General features: G+C 33.6%; 1 protein-coding gene across 1 annotated transcript; it reads left to right on the top strand.

Annotated features, from left to right (window-relative positions):
• The first annotated feature begins 122 nt into the window (after positions 1-122).
• On the top strand, positions 123-14432 carry LOC139774883 (uncharacterized). The gene is made up of 10 exons (XM_071710413.1): positions 123-480; positions 2729-2887; positions 3946-4196; positions 4479-5304; positions 7179-7337; positions 8424-8680; positions 9019-9844; positions 11529-11687; positions 12595-12845; positions 13137-14432. The coding sequence occupies exons 1-10, from the start codon at positions 438-440 to the stop codon at positions 13962-13964; spliced, it is 3759 nt and encodes a 1252-aa protein (XP_071566514.1). The 5' UTR covers positions 123-437; the 3' UTR covers positions 13965-14432.
• The last annotated feature ends 7331 nt before the right edge of the window (positions 14433-21763 follow it).

Below are 21763 nucleotides of genomic sequence, written 5' to 3' on the forward strand. Positions count from 1 at the left end.
GACTTGCTTTATCGTACAAACAGACATGGGACTTATCTTTTCCTCCTGATAAATTTTTAATTTCACTTTATCTCGCTCGCTGACAATTAAACTAGGAGATAAGATCATTAGTAGCAAGAGAAACAGAGAGACTCCGCAAGAAGAAAAACAGAGAAGCTCTATCGAATCTCTCAATATCGCGAAGGCAAATTCATGCGACGAACCGAGTTCATACTCGATCCTGATTGCATAACCGTGTGTAAGTAACGTTATAATACAACCTTACGTCATTTTCACGCGTTTACGTTCCAAGTAAAACGACACGTGCAGAGGGGCATCGTCGTATTGAGCGTCGGTCCGTTCTTCTGTGATGACCGATGTTGCGCGAGCACGAATTCATAAGCCGTATATAATAACCAAGGCCTATACGATCGTGACCAGTGAAGTGATACACATCAATGATGGAGAACGGATCGTTCGTTAGCACCCGGTCTCCCGAAGGTATGTAAAATCTCCGAATAAAGTCCCCCCGTTGCATTAAAAGAAAAATTCTTTTGCAGTTCCACTGTCGAAAAAAGTGAGAAAGTTATTTTTCCAATTCGTATAATATATTCTTTCATGTCTTAATCTAAAAAAAGTAATTATTACATCGCTATTTTCTTTCTGAAATATATTTACTTCTGATTAAAACATGATGCAAGATTTGCTTTGAGATAAAAAACTTTATATTTTATATTTTATAATTTTATTATTTAATTTTACAATCAAATTATTACTTTAATTATGTTTTATACCGACAATAGAATATATAATAAGGTGAAAGTGATCAGCATCACGATGACAAGAATTTATTATAAAATCGCGCCAGTTATTTTGATTATTACTATATATGATGAAAAAACGTTTATAAAATTTACAAATCGTGGTTTTGTAAGCTAATAAAAATTTATTGATCTTAAAAAAAATATATATAAAAAGATTAATAAATCTCATAGCTTCCGTAGCCACGCAAATACAGAATTTTCGCATTAAGTGAATAAAATTTAACCTTTTCACTATAGTGCTGGCACAGCTAAAAGCATTGTCGACAGACGAAAAATTTATTCAAACGACGTTTGCAGAAAATTCTATAGCTCAGCGATATGTGAATATATCATGCGATTACTGTTACTATGCTACGTTAACAGGAGCATTTTGTCAATTAAACGACAAACGTGTCGGGTCGAATGTACTTAGGGATTTAAAAAGGTTTTGAAATGTCAAGAAAAATTGTCGTGTAATCTTGAACCTCATTATCACATCAGTAATCTAAATTTATATCTTTAGAACTATCTCTTTGACATAAACATAGTCAAAATTGATATTCCTGTGGTTGTGTTGATTTCTTCCCGCGTTGTAAAATAAATAAATGTTATGAAAAAGAAGTTGTTTTTGATACATGCTCTTTGCAACGTAAGAGATCATCATGACGGCGGATTTTAGCGTAAATATAAGTCTCCAAAAAGTTTCCGAGAGTTCTTTAATAAAATCTTATTTATGCAATAAACTTTTTTATGCATAAAATGGTATTGCATTTATATGGTATTATATTATGCCTTTTTTCGGATTGCATGCTTATTTATAATTTATCATAATAAACTATTTACACTATATTATATATATTAGCATCAAAATTATCCACGTGGAATGTGTTATTTAAGATAATAAACCAAGCTATATATATAAACACGTAGCACGAGATACTGTCATGTCTCTTGATAACTTGCCTTTGATCTTTGGAATTTGGTAATTGTCAGGTTTATAATTATTTACATCCGTAGCGAAGATCTAAATTTGCAACTGCTTCTTGCAAACATTGCATCTTTGAGCAATCACGTTTTCTATTAAACTTTTGACAATTTTATATAGTCCATGCTCTCCCTATCTCTTTAATAATTTTGTAACTGCTTGTAATATAGCTATGTAATTTTTTATATTAAATATTTTGGTAATTAAAAGCTGAATTAAACTGTTATTGAAATAAATATTGTTCGAAATTAATCGAAAAATTATAATATTAAAATGAAGATATAGAGGAAAGTCCCCTATTATGAGACACCACATCTATTTTGCGTGATTGCCGGAAGTTCATGTGCAGAATTTAAAAATGTAGTAGGCGAGTGCACGCATGATCGATTAATGAATTTTCCACTAAACAGGTTTTACTCTAAGGGCAATAAGTTCACGATGGAACCAACAGATAGAACCTATTAGTTTAGCAGAAACCTCGCTATCGCATATTAGGAGCCTATCTAATAGGGGCTATCTTTCCTCTAATAATACAACGAAACGTTTTCGAATTAATAAAAACATTACAATTAAGTAAATGACGAAATGTATTCGAAGGGCGTAGCAAAGACTGTGCATAATTTCAAGGATCAGTTTCTACATCTTGCTAAGATATATTACATCATTGTCAATTCGCTTATGACTCTAGTTTATTTCGTTACTTTACAAGCGCATGCTATAAATAGGGTCAATTTAATTTAGGTATCGCGACCATGAAGTAATATCAACGAGATTAATTATGTGTCATTGAACAAATACATATACGGATGTTTGTTCTAATGCAATGCGTTTTATCTTATCTCACATACTTCGAAAGTAAAAAAAATTAGAAATATTTGTAATGTTACCCGCAAGTTTACACCCCAAGAGAATTTTTCCTCATTTCTTCAGGTGATATTATTTTGACATGTTTACTTTTCAGACACGATAAAACAGTTCGAAGCTTATCTGAGAAAATATGAAAACGATGACAAGTTGGTGATTCTGGAGGCCGCGGAGAGGCCAGGGTCAAAGCCCGGCGACAATTACATGTCGATTATGATCAGAACGAAAGTCGTCGGCACACGCGGAGATGGAAGTCGTTAGTCTCGTTACTTTTATTTTTAGTTTTACGTTTACAAGGAGAAACGAAAATTATCGGTAAAACCGGTGATGTTTGATTCAAAACTGAATAATTTTAATTGACGTAACTTCACTATCACAATAGAGGTAGAAGAAGACAGAAAAATGCTGTTTTATTATTTATTTTTATATTAATTCCGAATAACGTGATATATGAAGAAAGCATATCTGTACCTATATAGAGGTAAAAAATCGTGTCTCCAGTTTTTGTCTAAATGGAGTAAATATATTTTTCAATATAACAGAAGCTTATATTGTAAGCTTATAATGGTAAAGCGTCCATTATTACTAGTTCTTAAGATACAATGTTTAGAAAAGGTCATATTGAAAATTTTTATAGCCGAATTTTTAAACCAGGTACAGTGTGTTATTGGCAGTTGTACTACTAAACATGTCAGTTCAATTACTTTATTAAAACTTAATAAATCAAGTTGCTACTTTTATTTTATATTTAAAAAAATATATTGTTCCCCTGTTTAAAACTTTAGACCTTGTTTCCTCTGAATTTATAATAAAAATGGAGATATGATTCATTAGCTCGTGTTCTCAGTTCACTTTTATCGATAAAAGTGCGTTTTTATTTCTGAAATGCTATAGTGTATGTAACGTGAACTGTAGCATCTCAGAAATAAAAGCGCGTTTTTATCGATAAGAGTGAACTGAGAATATGAGCCTTTATCTATAAGGTACAGATATATTTTATACTTTTATTTAAAAAAAAAGAGTTATTTTACAGATAACAAATATTAATGACTCACATTGTGTATTTGATTACCATTAAAACAATATTGTGGATGAAAGTAAATTTTATTAATTCTTTCAAATTTTATAAATTGAATTTGTCTCATAGTTCAATAAATTGTATCTCCACTGATAGTTTTGTGAAATCTGGACATATTGTTTTGGTAAAAATTATTTTTTTGTATTTATTTATATAATATGCAGAAAAAAATATAGTATACATAAATATGCATACATAGATGCGTTTCTTGAATTTTTTTCCTTATTTGTGTACAGCATATGCCAAGACTTTTATGACAAAGATGATCCAGGAGAGCAACATTTCCACATTGATGGATCTTTCCGATTTATTCCGTATGGAGGCACATGCTTATACAAAAGTATTGCCCATTCTTGGACCTTTTGGCCCTCGATGTGTACATGCCGATCAAAACACTATAATAATGGAAGATTTGGCGGAAAAGGGATACGTCACCTGCGAGAGGCGTAACTTACTCGACTTGGATCATACTGTCTTCGCCTTAAAGGTACGTTCCAGCAGATAATTCGATCCCGGAACGTGCACTGCTTATCTTATCTCGATTCTCTGTGATATAAAAAAACGCAACGGATAAAAAGGATAATAAATATCAGAGGATAATACTAACTAATGTATTATCTATTAACTAGTATTATCTATAGATCGAGATAGAAATAAATTTAGATTTTTAGAGATATTTACATTCGTACAAACACACGTTTTTATTTGCCTGAATTTCACCTAAATATTTCACTTGAATTAATAGCATATTTTTTTATATTCTCCGTAGAAACTTGCCGAGTTACATGCGTCGGCTCTAGCTCTAAAGATCAATAATCCGCGGCAATTTGACACGTTAAACTTGAATATAGAAGAAATAATTTACAAGGACAATTCCCAAACGTCGGAAATGAGGAAATGCACCGAACTGTGTGTGAAGTCGATAGTAGAATATTTAGATAAGATACAGCCACGAACGCAGGAATTGCAAACTATTAGAAATTACTTTGCCACCTGCATCGACAGAACTTACGACGCGATGCGTCGAATATTCACCGCACCGAAGAAAAAGTATGACACGATCTGCCACGGTGATCCGTGGGTCAATAATTTACTCTTCCTGTATGACAACGATGGTAGGATAATCGACCTAAAGATGGTAGATTACCAGATAATCAGGTATACCTCGATCGTCACGGATATCCTTTACTTCATATATAGCAGCGTACGATCGTCGTTGATCGAGAGGAGTTTCGAGAGCTTCATCAAGATCTATCACAAAGAGTTTCTCAACGTACTCCGGCAATCGGGCGTTACAGACGAGAAGATTCTGGCGGAGCTTGGAATGGAGTGGCTGGAATCGGAGTTGCGAACTTACTCGTTTTACGGACTGCTCATTGGATGCTTTTTGATAAATCCGATTTTGGCGGAGGAGGAGGACGTTCGGAAATTTCAAACGATTGAACTCGGTGTGATGAATCCGGTGTATCAAGCCGACACAAGTTCGCCGATGGGCCAAAAGAAAATCGATCGCGTCAAGTGCATCGCGTTTCATTATTACAAGAGATTTCATTTGGGTATTATTAATGACGATATCGAGCCGATTTCTATTACTGGTTAGTACTAAAATTGCTCGGAGATCACGATAATGTTTATTGTCTAATCGTATAATATTATCGTCTAATGAATGACAGTAAATTTTGATGTTTATCAGGAGTAAAAAAGCAATCGTAATTTAATCCCGTGTTACGAGGATGTAGATAAAGCACCGATGTGTTCGAAGAAAGAGGGAGCTTATATTATATGCATTTTATACCGAAAAATATAATTATTTTTAGAAAATTATTGACTAGAATATCCTTTCTATAATTACTTCAAACTTTATCGATTCTCGAATGTAATAATTAATATAAAGTGAAACACACATAAAATTAGCTTTGATTGATATCGTAAACATACGTGATAAATTAACTACAGTTTAAAAGATAATCTTAAATTTAAACTGTTTTACCGAAATACTTCGACAAAATGTGTTTTTAACACGTATTAAATAATTTTTATAATGTAGGTACGTATTGTTCAAATATATTTTCGATTTTTATAAATGATAAACTAAACGTGTCGGGTCGAATGTACTTAAAGATTTAAAAAAGTTTAGAAATGTCGAGAAAAATTGTCGTGTAATTTTGAATCTATCATATCAGTAATCTAAATTTATCTCTTCAGAATTATCTCTTTGACATAAACATAATCAAAATTGATATTTCTGTAATTGAATGTTGGTTTCTTCCCGCATTGTAAAATGAATAAATGTTATGAAAAAGAAATTGTTTTTGATGCTCTTTGGAACGTAAGAGATCATCATCACGGCGGATTTTAGCGTAAATATAAGTTTCCAAAAAGTTTTCGAGAGTTCTTTAATAAAATCTTATTTATATATATGCAATAAACTTTTTTGTGTACTATATTAAACCTTTTTTCGGATTGCATGATTATTTATTGTTTATAATTTTTTATAATAAGTTAGTTGTTTACCATAATATATATTTATAGCCAAGCTATAAACACGTGGCACGAGATACTGTCATATCTCTTGATAGCTTGACTTTGATCTTTGGAACCTTGTAATTATTAGGTTTATAATTATTTACATCCGTAGCGAAGCTCTAAATTTGCAATTGCTTCCCGCAAACATTGCATCAAGATTTTTGAGCAATTGCGTTTTCTATTAAACTTTTGACAATTTTATAGTCCTTGCTTCCCCCCTCCCATCTAATAATTTCGTAAAAGCTTGTAATAAAGCTAGGTAATTTTTTATATTAATATTTTGGTAATTGAGAGCTTAATTAAACTGTTATTGAAATAAATATTGTTTGAATATAGGTAATCGAAAAATTATAATATTAAAATGAAGATATAATAATACAACGAAATGTTTTCGAATTAATAAAAGCATTACAATATTAAATGACGAAATGTATTCGAAAGACGTAGCAAAGACTTCAAACATAATTTCAAGGATCAGTTTCTACATATCTTGCTAAGACATATTATATCATTGTCAATTCGCTTATGACTACAGTTTATTTCATTATTTTACATTATAAGGACATGTTACAAATAGGGACAATTTAATTTTAAAATTAATCGAGAAATTATAATATTAAAGTAAAGATATAATAATATAATGAAATATAATTAATAAAAGCATCAAAATTAAATAACAAAATGTATTCGAAAGGCATAGCAAAGATCTTACATAATTTCAAAGATCAGTTTTTAGTTTTTACGTCTTGTTAAGACATGTTGGATCATTGTCAGTTCGGTTATAACTACAGTTTACTTCAGTACTTTACAAGCACATTACAAATAGGGTCAATTTAATTTAGGTATTGCGACCATGAATGTAATGTTACCCGCAAGTTTACAACCCAAGAGCATTTTTCCGCATTTCTTTAGGTGATATTATTTTGACATGTTTACTTTTTAGACACGGTAAAACAGTTCGAAGCTTATCTGAGAAAATACGAAAACGATGACAAGTTGGTGATTCTGGAGGCCGCGGAGAGGCCAGGGTCAAAGCTTGGCGACAATTACATGTCGATTATGATCAGAACGAAAGTCGTCGGCACACGCGGAGATGGAAGTCGTTAGTCTCGTTACTTTTATATTTAGTTTTACGATTACAAGGACAAACAAAAATTATCGGTAAAACCGGTAATGTTTGATTCAAAACTAAATAATTTTAATTTACGTAACTTCACAATCACGCTAGAGATAGAAGGAGACAGAACAATATTGTCTTATTACTTATTTTTATTAATTCAGAATAACGTGATATATGAAAAAAACATATCTGTACCTTAGAGGTAAAAAATCGTAAATATCTGAGGTTTTTGTCAAAATGGGGTAAATATATTTTTTAATATAACAAAAGCTTATATTGTAAGCTTATAATGGTAAAGCGTCCATTATTACTAGTTCTTAAGATACAATGATTAGAAAAAGTCATATCGACAATTTTTATAGTACCTAATTTTTAAACAAGGTACAGCGTGTTATTGGCAGTTGTATTATTAAACATATCAGTTAAATTACTTTATTTTAAGAACTTAATAAATCAAGGCGCTACTTTTATTTTATATTTAAAAAAAATATACATATATTGTTCCCCGGTTTAAAACTTTAAACCTTGTTTCCTCTGAATTTGTAATAATGGACATACGATCCTTTGGCTTGTATTCTCAGTTCACTTTTATCGATAAAAACGCGTTTTTATTTCTGAAATGCTATAGTATATGTAACGTGAACTGTAGCATCTCAGAAATAAAAGCGCGCTTTTATCGATAAGAGTGAACTGAGAATACGAGTCTTTATCTCTAAGGTACAGATATATTTTATACTTTTATTTAAAAAAAAGGGTTATTTTACAGACAACAAATGTTAATGACTCATATTGTGTATTTGATTACAATTAAAAAAATATTGTAGACGCGGAAGTAAATTTTATTAATTTTTTTAAATTTTATCATTTTTTTAAATTTTATAAATTGAATTTGTCTCATAGTTCAATAAATTGTATTTCCACTGATAGTTTTATGAAATCTGGACATATTGTTCTGGTAAAAATTGGTTTTTTTGTATTTATTTATATAATATGCAGAAAAAAATATAGTATATATGAATATGCATACATAGATACGTTTCTTGAATTTCTTTCCTTATTTGTGCATAGCATATACCAAGACTTTTATGACAAAGATGACAAAGACTCGGGAGAGCAACATTTCCACACTGATGGATCTTTCCGATTTATTCCGTATGGAGGCACATGCTTATACAAAAGTATTGCCCATTCTTGGACCTTTTGGCCCTCGATGTGTACATGCCGATCAAAATACTATAATAATGGAAGATTTGGCGGAAAAGGGATACGTCACCTGCGAGAGGCGTAACTTACTGGACTTGGATCATACTGTCTTCGCCTTAAAGGTACTTTTTCCAGCTGATAATTCGATCCCCGAACATGCACTTCTTATCTTATCTCGATTCTCTGTGATGTAGGAACACATCATATAGAAAGGATAACAATGACCAAGGGATAATATTTATCCATATGACTAGTATTACGTATACTATAGATTGAGATAAAAATTAAATTTTAAGATTAATTAACGTGATTTGGAATTAATCAAGTCGGTAATTTTTAAACTATATCGATTTTTAGAGATATTTACATTTGTACACCCACATGGTCTTATTTGTCTAAATTTCACCTAAATATTTCACTTACCTAAATTAATAGCATATATCTTTTATATTCTTCGCAGACACTTGCCAGGTTACACGCGTCGGGTCTAGCTCTAAAGATCAATGATCCGCGCAAATTTGACACGTTGAACTTGAATCTGGATGAAGTAATTTACAAGGATGACAATTCAAAAACGTCGGTAATGAGATGGTTCACCGAACTAACCTTGAAGTCGATAGTACAATATTTAGATGCGATACAGCCACAAATGCAGGAATTGCAAACTATTAGAAATCATTTTGCTACCTACCTCGACAGAACTTACGACGAAATACGCCGAATATTCACCGCACCGAAGCAAAAGTATGACACGATCTGCCACGGTGATCCGTGGGTCAATAATTTACTCTTCCTGCATGACAACGATGGCAGGATAGTCGACCTAAAGATGGTAGATTACCAGATAATCAGGTATACCTCGATCGCCACGGATATCCTTTACTTCATATATAGCAGCGTACGATCGTCGTTGATCGAGAGGAGTTTCGAGAGCCTCATCAAGACCTATCACAACGAGTTGCTCGACGAACTCCGGCGATTGGACGTAAACGAGAAGATTCTGGCGGAGCTCGGAATGGAGTGGCTGGAGTCGGAGTTGCGAACTTACTCGTTTTATGGACCGATCATTGGATGCTTGTTGATAAATGCGATTTTGGCGGAGGAGGAGGACGTACAGAAATTTGAAATGATAGACCTCGGTGTGATGAATCAGCCGTATCAAGCCGACACAAGTTCGCCGATAAGCCAAAAGAAAATCGATCGCGTCAAGTGCATCGCGTTTCATTATTACAAGAGATTTCATTTGGGTATTATTAATGACGATATCGAGCCGATTTCTATTACTGGTTAGTACTAAAATTGCTCGGATATCACGATAATGTTTATTGTCTAATCGTGTATAATATTATCGTCTAATGAGTGGCAGTAAATTTTGGTGTCTGCCAGGGGTAAAAAAAGCAATCGTAATTTAATCCCGTGTTACGTGGATGTAAATAATGTACCGGTGTGTACGAAGAAAGAGGAAGCTTATATTATATGCATTTTATATGAAAAATATAGCTATTTTTAGACATTTATTAACTAGAATATCCTTTCTATAATTACTTCAAACTTTATCGATTCTCTCATGTAATAATTAATATAAAGTGAAACACACATAAGCTTTGATTGATATCGTAAACATACGTGATCATCGGCTGTTTTATTGAAATACCTCAACAAAATGTATTTTTAACACGTATTAAATAATTTTTATAATGTATTGTTCAAATATATGTTTTCGATTAAATGATAAAATATACGTGTGGGGTCGAATATACTTAGGGATTTAAAAAAGTTTAGAAATGTCGAGAAAAATGGTTGGTTTCTTTCCGCATTGTAAAATGAATAAATGTTATGAAAAAGAAGTTGTTTTTAATAGATGCTCTTTGCAACATAGGAGATTATCATCAATGCGGATTTTAGCGTAAATATATGTCTTGAAAAAGTTTCCAAGAGTTTTTTAATTTCTAAAATTTTATTTATGCAATAAACTTTTTCATGAATATTATGTTATACCTTTTATTAGAATTGCATGCTTATTTATAATTTATTATAATATATTATTTATAATTTATTATAATATATTATTTATAATTTATTATAATAAGCTAGCTTTACGTCATATTATATATATTTGCATCAGAATTATCCATTTGAAATGTGTAATTTAAGATAAGTCAAGTTATGAACACTTGGCACGAGATGTCATGTCTTTTGATAGCTTGACTTGTGATCTTTGGAACCTGGTAATTGTCAGGTTTATAATTATTTACATTCTTAGCGAAGATCTAAATTGGCAACTATTTCTCGCAAACATTGCATCGAGTATTCTTGAGCAATCGTGTTTTCTCTTAAACTTCTGACGATTTTATAATCCATGCTCCCCCACTCCTTTAATGGGCTCGTAACAGCTTCTAATAAAGTCATGTAATTTTTTATATTAAACATTTTAGTAATTGAGTGTTTAATTAAACTGTTATTAAAATAGATATTGTTAGACATTAGTTGAAATATTATAATATTAAAGTAAAGATATAATAATAATAACGAAATATGATTAATAAAAGCATTAAAATTAAATGACAAAATGTACTCGAAAGGCATAGCAAAGATCTTGCATAATTTCAAGAATCAGTTTCTACATCTTGCTAAGACATATTACGTCATTGCCAATCTGTAGTCATTCGCTTATGACTGCAGTTTATTTCGTTACTTTACAAGCACATGTCACAAATGGGATCAATTTCATTTACGTATCGCGACCATGAAGTAATATCTAGAGATTAATCATGTGCCATTTGAACAAATACATATATGGGTGTTATGTTCTAATGCAATTTATTTTAGCGTTTTAGCATCTTATCTCACGTGTTTTGAAGTAAAAAGTTTTGAAATATTTGTAACGTAACCCGCAAGTTTACACTCCAAGAGCATTGTTCCGCATCTCTTTGGGTGATATATTATTATTTTGGAATGCTTAATTTTCAGACACGGTAAAACAGTTCGAAGCTTATCTGAGAAAATACGAAAACGATGACAAGTTGGTGATTCTGGAGGCCGTGGAGAGGCCAGGGTCGAATCTCGGCGACAATTACACGTCGACGTTAATTAGAACGAAACTCGTCGGTACACGCGGAGATGGAAGTCGTTAGTCTTGTTACTTGTGGCGGTCAGCTGTCCACCACAAGCGCGCGACGCGACGGTACGCGCGCGGCGCGGGCAGTATGACGGTAGGCGCGCGGCGCGGGGCGCGGGCGGTAGCACGGCTAAGCACGGTATCGATCGATGACAGCTGACCGCCACATGAGCCAATGAAATGAGCGGGTGCGCGCCGAACTCTCTCATCGATCGATACCGTGCTACCGCCCGCGCCCCGCGCCGCGCGCCTCCCGTCATACTGCCCGCGCCGCGCGCGTACCGTCGCGCGCTTGTGGTGGACAGCTGACCGCCACATTACTTTTATTTTTAATTTTACGTTTAGGGTTAAGGATAAACAAAAAATATCGGTAAAGCTGGTAATGTTTGAGTCAACAAAACGAAATAATTTTAATTTACGCAACTTCAAAATCACGATAGAGATAGAGGGAAACAGAACAATGCTATCTTATCACATATTTTCATTGATTCAAAGTAACGTAATATCTGAAGAAAGCAAAAATAAAATATCTCTTTTCTGTAAAATAACTCTTTATTTAAAATAGAAGCGTAAAATATATTTTGTGCTTCTATTGTAAATAAAGAGTTATTTTACAGACGGCAAATGTTTATGACTCACATTGTGTACTTGATGGTTACAATTAAAAAAGTACTGTAGATGGAAGTGAATTTTATTAATTTTTTTTTATTTTATCGTTATAAATTGACTTTGTCTCGTAGTTTATTGTATCTCCAATCTCCATTGATAGTTTTGTAAAATTTTATCTATATCCTTTTAATTAAAGATATTGCTTTTTTATACTTATTTCATTTGCAGAAAAAATAATGACAAATATAATGTACATGAATGTGCATACATAATTACGTTTCATAAATTTCCTTCCATTTTTGTGCACAGCTTATGCGAAGACTTTCATGACAAAGATGATCCCTGATGGCAAATTCTCCACATTGATAGATCTTTCAGCTTTATCCCGTATGGAGGCACATACTTATACAAAAGTATTTCCCATTCTTGGATCTTTTGGTCCTCAATGTGTACATGCCGATCAAAACACTATAATAATGGAAGACTTGGCGGAAAAAGGATACGTCAACTGCGAGAGGCGTAACTTACTGGACTTGGATCATACTGTCTTCGCCTTAAAGGTATACTTTTTCCAATTGATAATTCAATCCCGGAACGTGCACTGCTTATCTTATCTCGATTCTCTGTGATATAAAAAAACGCAACGGATAAAAAGAATAATAAATACGAGAGGATGATACTAACTGATGTATTATATAATTAACTCTTAGTACTATCTATAGATCGAGATAGAAATGAATTTAGATTTTTAGAGATATTTACATTTGTACAAACACATGGCCTTATTTGCCTGAATTTTACCTAAATATTTCACTTAAATTAATAGCATATATCTTTTATATTTTCCGCAGACACTTGCCAGGTTACACGCGTCGGCTCTGGCTCTAAAGATCAATAACCCGCGGCAGTTTGACACGTTAAATTTGCAACTGGAAGAAGTAATTTACAAAGACAATTCCGAAACGTCGTTAATTAGGTCGTGCACCGAAACACGTTCGAAGTCGATAATACAATGTTTAGATATGATAGAGCCACGTGCGCAAGAGTTGCAAACTATTAGAGATCACATTGCCACTTACCTCGACAAAACTTACGACGCAATGCGTCGAATGTTCACCGCACCGAAGCAAAAGTATGACACGATCTGCCACGGTGACCCGTGGGTCAATAATTTACTCTTCCTGCATGACAACGATGGCAGGATAATCGACCTAAAGATGGTAGATTACCAGATAATCAGGCATACCTCGATCTCCACGGATATTCTTTACCTCATATATGGCAGCGTACGATCGTCGTTGATCGAGAGGAGTTTCGAGAGCCTCATCAAGATCTATCACAACGAGTTTCTCAGCGAGCTCCGACGATCGCACGTGGACGAGAAGATTCTGGCGGAGCTCGGAACGGAGTGGCTGGAGACGGAGTTGCGAACTTACTCGTTTTACGGGCTGCTCGTTGGATGCTTTTTGATAAATCCGATTTTGGCGGAGGAGGAGGACGTTCAGCAATTGCAAACGTTTGACTTCGATGCGAGCAGTCCGCTGTATCAAGCCGACACAAATTCGGCGAGGAACCAAAAGAAACTCGATCGCGTCAAGTCCATCGCGTTTCATTATTACAAGAGATTTCACTTGGGTATTATTAATGACGATATCGAACCGATTTCTGTTACAGGATAGTACTAATATTGCTCAGAACAATCATGATAACGTTTATTGCCTAATTATTGATAATGTTATCGTCTAATGAACGGCAGTAAATTTTGGTGTTTACCAAGAGTAAAAAAAAGCAATCGTGATTTTAACTCATGTTACATAGATAATGCTTCTGTACGTACGAAGAGAGAAGTATTATATGCATTTAATATCGAAATATATAGCTATTTTTTAGAAAATTACTGATTAGAAATTTTTTTTAATGATTATTTTGAACTTTATTGATTCTTGAATGTAATAATTAATATAAAGTGAAACACACATAATTAGCTTTGATTGATACCGTAAACATACGTGATCAGAAATTAACTACAGTTTAAAAAATAATCTTAAATTTAAGTTATTTTATCGAAATATCTCAACACAATGTATTTTACGTATTAAATAACTTTTATACTGTATCGTTCAAATATATATATATTTTAAAAAGGGTTCCTATATAATTATTTCTTGCGTAATATACTATGCGTTTTGAAAAGTTTATGGAGATGTTGCGCACAAATAAAAATAATTTAAGAAATCGTATCTTAATGCGTCGACGGGACATAAAGGTGTAATTGGTATAATTTACATTGACTCTAAGTTGCATAAACCATTTCTTAACAAACCCGTTGAGTAATGATGTTCTAAACGGTGATTTGTGCAAACGGCGTCTTTCTCACAACACAATTTCGCCGTCGAACTCGTGCCGAAATTTATCCGCGACGCCCATCTATTTCATCGCTGCGGTATTATTCCATTATTTCATAGCGATATTCTACTGTGATTATTGTTACCGACGAGACCGCATTACAGACATCCTCAGAGTGAGGTAATCCATGATGTTTATTAGCCTCATTATTTTATATTACGCGAGTGAAGCATAAGTTAATAGTGCTCATTTCGGTAAAATCCGCTTAAAAGGTCATAAAAATGGAATCGCGGTCAGGCGATATCATCTCTATCAGAATTATTTTTATTTGCACGCAGATTATACACGTACTATATACAATATATAAATTTATATCAACTATAATAATGACATGTCAGCGTTGGTCACAAGCATCCCGCATGATTAATTAATCTGCACAAGTTTGATCGCTACTTTTAGAATCAATTGAGGAAGAGGACGTAAAAAAATAAATGTCCAATTGAATTTTGTGTGTAACCAAGTGCCTGAATACAACAGAGGGGTGAAAGATCAACGGAGAAAGCGGCAGTAATATCGAAGGTTAAATCATCGGACGTCGTGAACCTAGGATTTCGTGGTAAAATTAATCGAGAGGCGAGGCGAAGTTCTGTCGTTTGACTAGGACGGATGCCCGCGATAAGTTAAGGTGTCAGTTTCGCAGCTTGTGCAGCGGGCCAATGTCCCAGGGCGTGGGAGCGCGTGTCGCTTAATTGCCACACTCTTCTCTTCTTGTCCCACCGCCATCGTCGGCGGTGTGTTGCATTGTTCCGCGCACAGGCACGCGGAAACACACGCGTGTAACACCGAGAGGAATATTAAAATGCCGGAAGGACGCGTTCTCTCGCGCCTCTCGGCGTTACGTCGCTCCTGCCTTACCCTATTGTTCGACGACGTCGGTGCCGTCGTCGGTGTCCTGGGGCCGCGTGTGGTAGAAAGACATCGATAAGGATCCACGATCTCGCCGGCGGATTAAGGCCCCGACGACGTAACGTTACGTCGTCCCACACCGAGGAATAGGAACATTTTTAGAAAGTACGAACATCGACGTTGGGCGATTATTATCTTCGTTCTTAATTCTCGCTTGCAAGTTGATCTTTTTTTTTTCTCTCGCCACGTTTGTCGATCCGTATTCGTTATCGCGCGGCGAACGATAATAATTGAATATGATTCGCGCGGCTGTAGAAATTTTGTTCAACGATCGCAGAATATAATTGATAATTTTATTAATGAATTTTTCGGTCACTGGCACGACGGGGTCACGATTTCTGGCATTGCATAAAGCTTAATGAAGTTTGTAATTACAAGCTGATAATCAATAGACTTCGCTTAATTAATCGTTATTTATTTGTATGTCCACCAATCTCTTATAAGAATTATCTTCGATGAAGCGCAATGTTTTATGTACCGAATACGCACTCGCTATATTTCTCTTTTACGCAATGCAGAGAAATCCCTTTTCAACAACTGTCTTTCCTTGATCCTCCTTCATCTGTCGTTCTTTCCGCTCTTTTTTTATCCCTCGTCGACAAATTTTTCTATCGCAATTTCCATCTTTGATACTGTTTTTCCTTCTCCGATATTGCTTTTGCTTCTCCGTTTTCCTTTTTATATCGCCGTTTTATTTCCTCTATCTTCGACAAATTTCTCCTTGTCCTCGTTCCAATTTTTTCCTTTGTTCTTTTACCTCGTCTAATTCTCTGCAATGTTTCGCCGAGAGATTCTTCGCGAGTGCTCTTCCACATTCCTTTCGGTTCCTCTTTCTTTTTCGATTTTTCTTTCTTTTGCAGCAATCCCTTCGTCTCGTATTCCTTCTCTTCGATACATACTGACAAAAATAACTGGCGGTAATTAGCATGCGATTTTCTTGCTTTAATTAGAATTTTAATTCACGATTTTCTTGCTTTAATTAAAAAAATTTAGATGTTAAGTTATACGCAATTTATAAAAGTTCTGGCTATTTCGTAAAGAATTGTAGTTCTTGCTACGTTTGCAAGAATTCGGACGATTAATATTCAAAGCGATAAAAGCAAACATGAGAAACTTTGGGCAGTCTTTTAGTTTTTGTGTAGAAATTTGCAATTTGTAAGAATTGGGTCAAAACGATTATATTAAGTTAGCTAATGCTAATTGAAGATGTAAAATATAAATACCAATCGCAGGATGTAACGAAATAATCGAAAGGCACGGTTGATTATTTAAATATAGTTAGTTATTATGTTTATTAATATTATTTATTAATACAGTTTATTAATAAATAAACTATAAATTAATTAAATTATTAATATAACTCCTTTATATATAGTACAATATTGAATTGTATATTTTAGTTGACCAATCGTGTTATTATTATTTAATATATTCATTAGCCGTTAATTTGACTCGCGTAGTATCGCGCGGTACCGGGCTGAAGTTGCCGGCGTCTTTGAATTTCGCTATTTAACGGAACGTGGGGTGACACGGGAGCGGGGAGACGAGAGTCGGGACGGGTCGGCTCCGGGACGAGCGGCGCGGCGTCACGTCTCGTTCGGTTGGTAAGCAAAATCCATATTAACTCTGTCATTTATCGCTTATCAATACTTAACTATCGCGTAATATATAGTAGATTCGGCGCCTGTATTCGATATTCTGTTAGAGTGCGCGATATTTCACACGACGCAAGTATTTCGCAAGGCTCGTTCGGCCGAAGAATCTATCGACGAAACGACGATCATATTTTCGGCTATCGCATAATAAGTGTCGCGAATATCAGTCTGCAATTTCGACTCGCGCATTTATGTATAACTTGCGTTATACATAAATATAATTGACAATAAGGCAATAACCGCGCCATGAGAGATTATTACCGAGCGTATATATTATTTGTCGCATTCTCGAAGTGCGTTCGAGAACGCACGAACGCGAAATTAGGAGCAACAGGTGTAAGCACGTAGCGTCGCCGCGTCACTCTCGGCGCGTGAAGTTGCCCGCGCGTCCCCTCCGCCTCCGCCATCTCAGACGCGTTCACGCTTCACTTGCGTATCGTCGCCGGTCGCCAGTATCGAACGCACTCGGCACTCCGCACTCGTAGTTTACTAGGTACTATTTTTCCGCCCTCGCGACGTGATTAACTGCGTGTCGCGTGCGATTAACATTGAGCGCGTCGTGCAAAGTGCCGCGCGATCGTTGCGTTCGAGTGATTAGCGTGCTTAATTGTAACGAACGTGTGTTTTCGCGAACAGATATGCCAGTGTCACGAAGAAGTGGCAACGACAACGGAGAAAGGGGAGGAGGCCAGGGGTAGCGGCGGAGCAGTCGCGACTATCGCGAGGTGAGCAATCAGAGCAATGTGTGAACATTTCATAACCTGTTTCATTATTCATATTATACTGATGGATCAAGTAATCACGTTCGTTTGCACAGTAGAGATCCATTGTAGATCGATGTATAATATAATGATGTAATATATAATAATAATAATAATAATAATAATAGTGTAATATATTATATATAGCATATTTTAAATTATAAAAAATTCTTAATTAAAATTTTTCTCTAATATTAAAAAATTCGAAAGTATTCAGTAAAATATTTATTAGTAAAATTCTTGATTAAAATTCTTTTCCAATATTAAAATTCTTAAAAATATTTAGTAAAATATTTGTAATGTAATATTAATAAATATATATGAAATATTTCAAAAAGATTTTTAAATTATATCTATTAATGTTAATTGTATAGAATTTTTCTTATCAAATTCATTCTTTTATTAAATGTTTGTCCAAATTACAAAAAAATTATGTCTCGCACGCAATAATTATTCTTTGATTTATTTTGGATACTGTTTTTATTTGAATATATTTGTACATATTACAGATCAATGCAGTACGTGTTACAACTGCGCTGGTGTGCATCGTATCCGGTAAGTAAATAAAATAAAATACCTTTAAAAAAAATATAAAAAAAATATATATATACATATATATAAAAATATCGTAATAAAATATCTTCTTATTTATAATTGGATAGTTATAAACTGCTTGACATCTGAATTTACTAATTGTTTCTATGATTATACAATTATATATAAAAGATAAAAAATTTATATTAAGCTTATAAGAATATTATTAATATTATATTACAATTATTAACGTTACATTATAGATAATTGTAATATTTTAGACCCATTATTTCATAATAAATAAGCCAGGATAGATTAAAGATACATTATTTAATCCTAGAATATTATTTGCAATTAATTTTTGTTATTAACTTTTTATTATAAACTTTCTGAGTCGAAATATTGTAATTTAAATATAATTTCTGTTTTATGAGATGAGCTTTTAAACGAGCCTAAGATCAGCTCGCTGTGATTTTTCTGCGCATAGATATTGATTATTATATTGATCGCGATCACGATCTAGCAGCGGAGTCGGCCAGCGCTCGCTCGCGCTTCGATGACGACGTATCACGTTTCAAAGAGCTTGTACTACACGTGTTTTCACTCCCGTTTTCTAGTAACGCAGCTGTCAAGTTACGTGCAAAAAGTACGCGCGGTGTTTTTTCATGGATATAATAAAAATGGAAATAAGTGAAATATTGGATATATTTAAAATATAAAGATTGGAATAGAAAATCTTTTATTTAATTTTCTTCGTGATATTTGCATTATGGATGAAAAAGATTTGGAACGAAATATTTATTGTATTGTATACGTTTATAAAATAATAAATAAAATAATAAATTATATTATTTATAGAGTAGGGAAAAAATATTGTAATATATGTTACTGAAATATGTACATATATTATATTATTTTCCCTTTTTTTCCTTCAAATATATATTTTAAGTAAAGTCCGATACGTTTGAAAGTTTTTAGAAAATAGAAAAAAGGCTTTTTTTCTATTTATTTTAATTAAGAGACATAGAGAGAAGAACGCAATTTACGCAATTAGAATATTTTACGCAATTATTCTAAATAATTGATTTAATAAAAATCTCGTTAATGATTATTAATCTATCTTTATGATGTGCAAATTTTAATCTAATCTCTTATAGCTGATACATGTTTATCGATTATGACATTTTGCGTTGTCTGAAATAAAATAAAATAAAACATGAGATCCAATAAATATTTTGTCAGGAGATGTGTAGCTTCTTTTGGAATTAATACTTTACGTGTAGATTATGTTAAAATATTTAATAAAGTATCCTTTATTCCTTTTTAATCAAAATCGTTTATTCATATGTTTCAGAAAATAACGGCCCAGAATGTGTCGCGTCGAGGCGTCGAGGGAGTTCTACGAATAAGCTGATAATCTGGACAATCTGAGAGGAGGAGGAGGCCTAGGAGGAGGCATCGGGCGCCGTCGGAGCAACTTTGCGGTGAGTATTATTTCTTATTTATGCAAAATTAATTGTTTTTTCCTAAGTTTGAATTGTTTTATTTCGAATTAAAAATATTAATTAGAGGAAAAGATTTATCAAATTTTAATGATCAAAATTTGTAAAGTTTATTCTGAAAATTCTTATAGTTCTTTTTTAAAATTATTTTTGTTTTTAAATTATATTTAAATATTTGAATATTGAAGACGAATTCAACACTTATAATAATTAATGTTTGAAGGATTGATTATATATTTAGAGCATTATTTTAATGTAAACGTTATATTTGCTTGTTACAGAATCATCGTAGCGACGTTGCAGATAACTCCGTTGTTGCGCATCGGTCGGTGAGTGAGAAAGTAATTTCTTTATTGAGGTAACGGACCTATATGACAATTATATATGTAATATGTAATTACCAGAATCACATAGCTGGCACACTGGGATCTACTATAGGTAGCTTAAATTAAAGCTTAGTAAAGGGGCTTAAATTTGAGCTAAACTAGACTGGGGCGTTTAATACTCCACAGTGCCAGCTAAGGGTTAAATCTAAAGTTATAAATGTAGGCCAATTTAGAAAAATTCATGGTCAAATTTGGCCAAGATACATATATTTTTCAAATAAGGTTGATTTTGCTGTGCGATAATATGGTACAGTCCATGAAATTGAAGTTAATTTGAAATGTAAAGTTAAAATGTGCAAGAATATATTCGGCGAGAATTTTATTTTGTAGAATGTTAAATATTTAGTGACGAAAAATTTGCTGGTATACGGTTCTCGGGATTTGTTTTTCTTTACTGTGTACGCGCTATGTTTACACAAGGTTGCTATGCTATCGTTTGTTGCGCCGAGATTCGAACGGACAGGCAGCAGCATGATATGTCGTTATTCCCTTTCAAAGCGCATAAATTTTTTAACAATATAGCGATTATCGACTCGCGCAATTAATTAATTCGAAAGTTTAATAATTCACAAGTATAGGGTAAATTCGGGCAAGATGACCGTAGAGGAAAGATGGCCAACCCATGTTCTCTCAATCTAGCTCGCCATGAAACATCGAATGAACATGGGTTGGCTATCTTTCTTCTATGGTCATCTTACCCAAGTTTACCCTATGCAACGACAATTATGAAATTGATATTCTTTCTGCACGTTTTATTCATCTCATATTGAAATTGGAGCGATAACAAGTAGAAATTATAAATTATTGTAGCACGATATTTTCGGGCAATAATTATTTTTCTACGACACTCGGGTTTTTTCGCATCGCTTTTTGAACTTTTTACCCATTTAAACGTGACGTTTGTGTATTATTTTCGAATTGCGAGAATAGAATAATGCACAAATCGCCGTCTTGATTCAAGTAACGGAAAGCCATGAACATATTGATTGTTCATTAATGATATTTTACGTTAATTTTACGTTAATGCGTTTTCGAGATTTATGCGTTTCAGATACATTTAATGTGCAATGTCGATTGTTCGCGCCGGTTTATCGCACATTAATTTACCATCGATTCGACTTTATTAATTATATCGTATCGCATGGTATTAACGTGAAATATTCAAGGGCTCACATTTACGAGCACAGGATTGGCAATGCCGAAGTATCTGAGCTATTCGATTATATTCTCAATCCTGGAAAATGTAACCAGATTTTTCTAAGTTGAGAGAGAGAGAGCAGCGATAAAAGGAAAGTGTCATACTTTGTGTAATTCGTGCTTCTCTCGCG

Source organism: Temnothorax nylanderi, unplaced genomic scaffold (assembly GCF_030848795.1).
Source record: "Temnothorax nylanderi isolate EJ_2023f unplaced genomic scaffold, tnyl_v1.0 TNYL_tig0004_pilon, whole genome shotgun sequence".
NCBI lineage: Eukaryota > Metazoa > Arthropoda > Insecta > Hymenoptera > Formicidae > Temnothorax > Temnothorax nylanderi.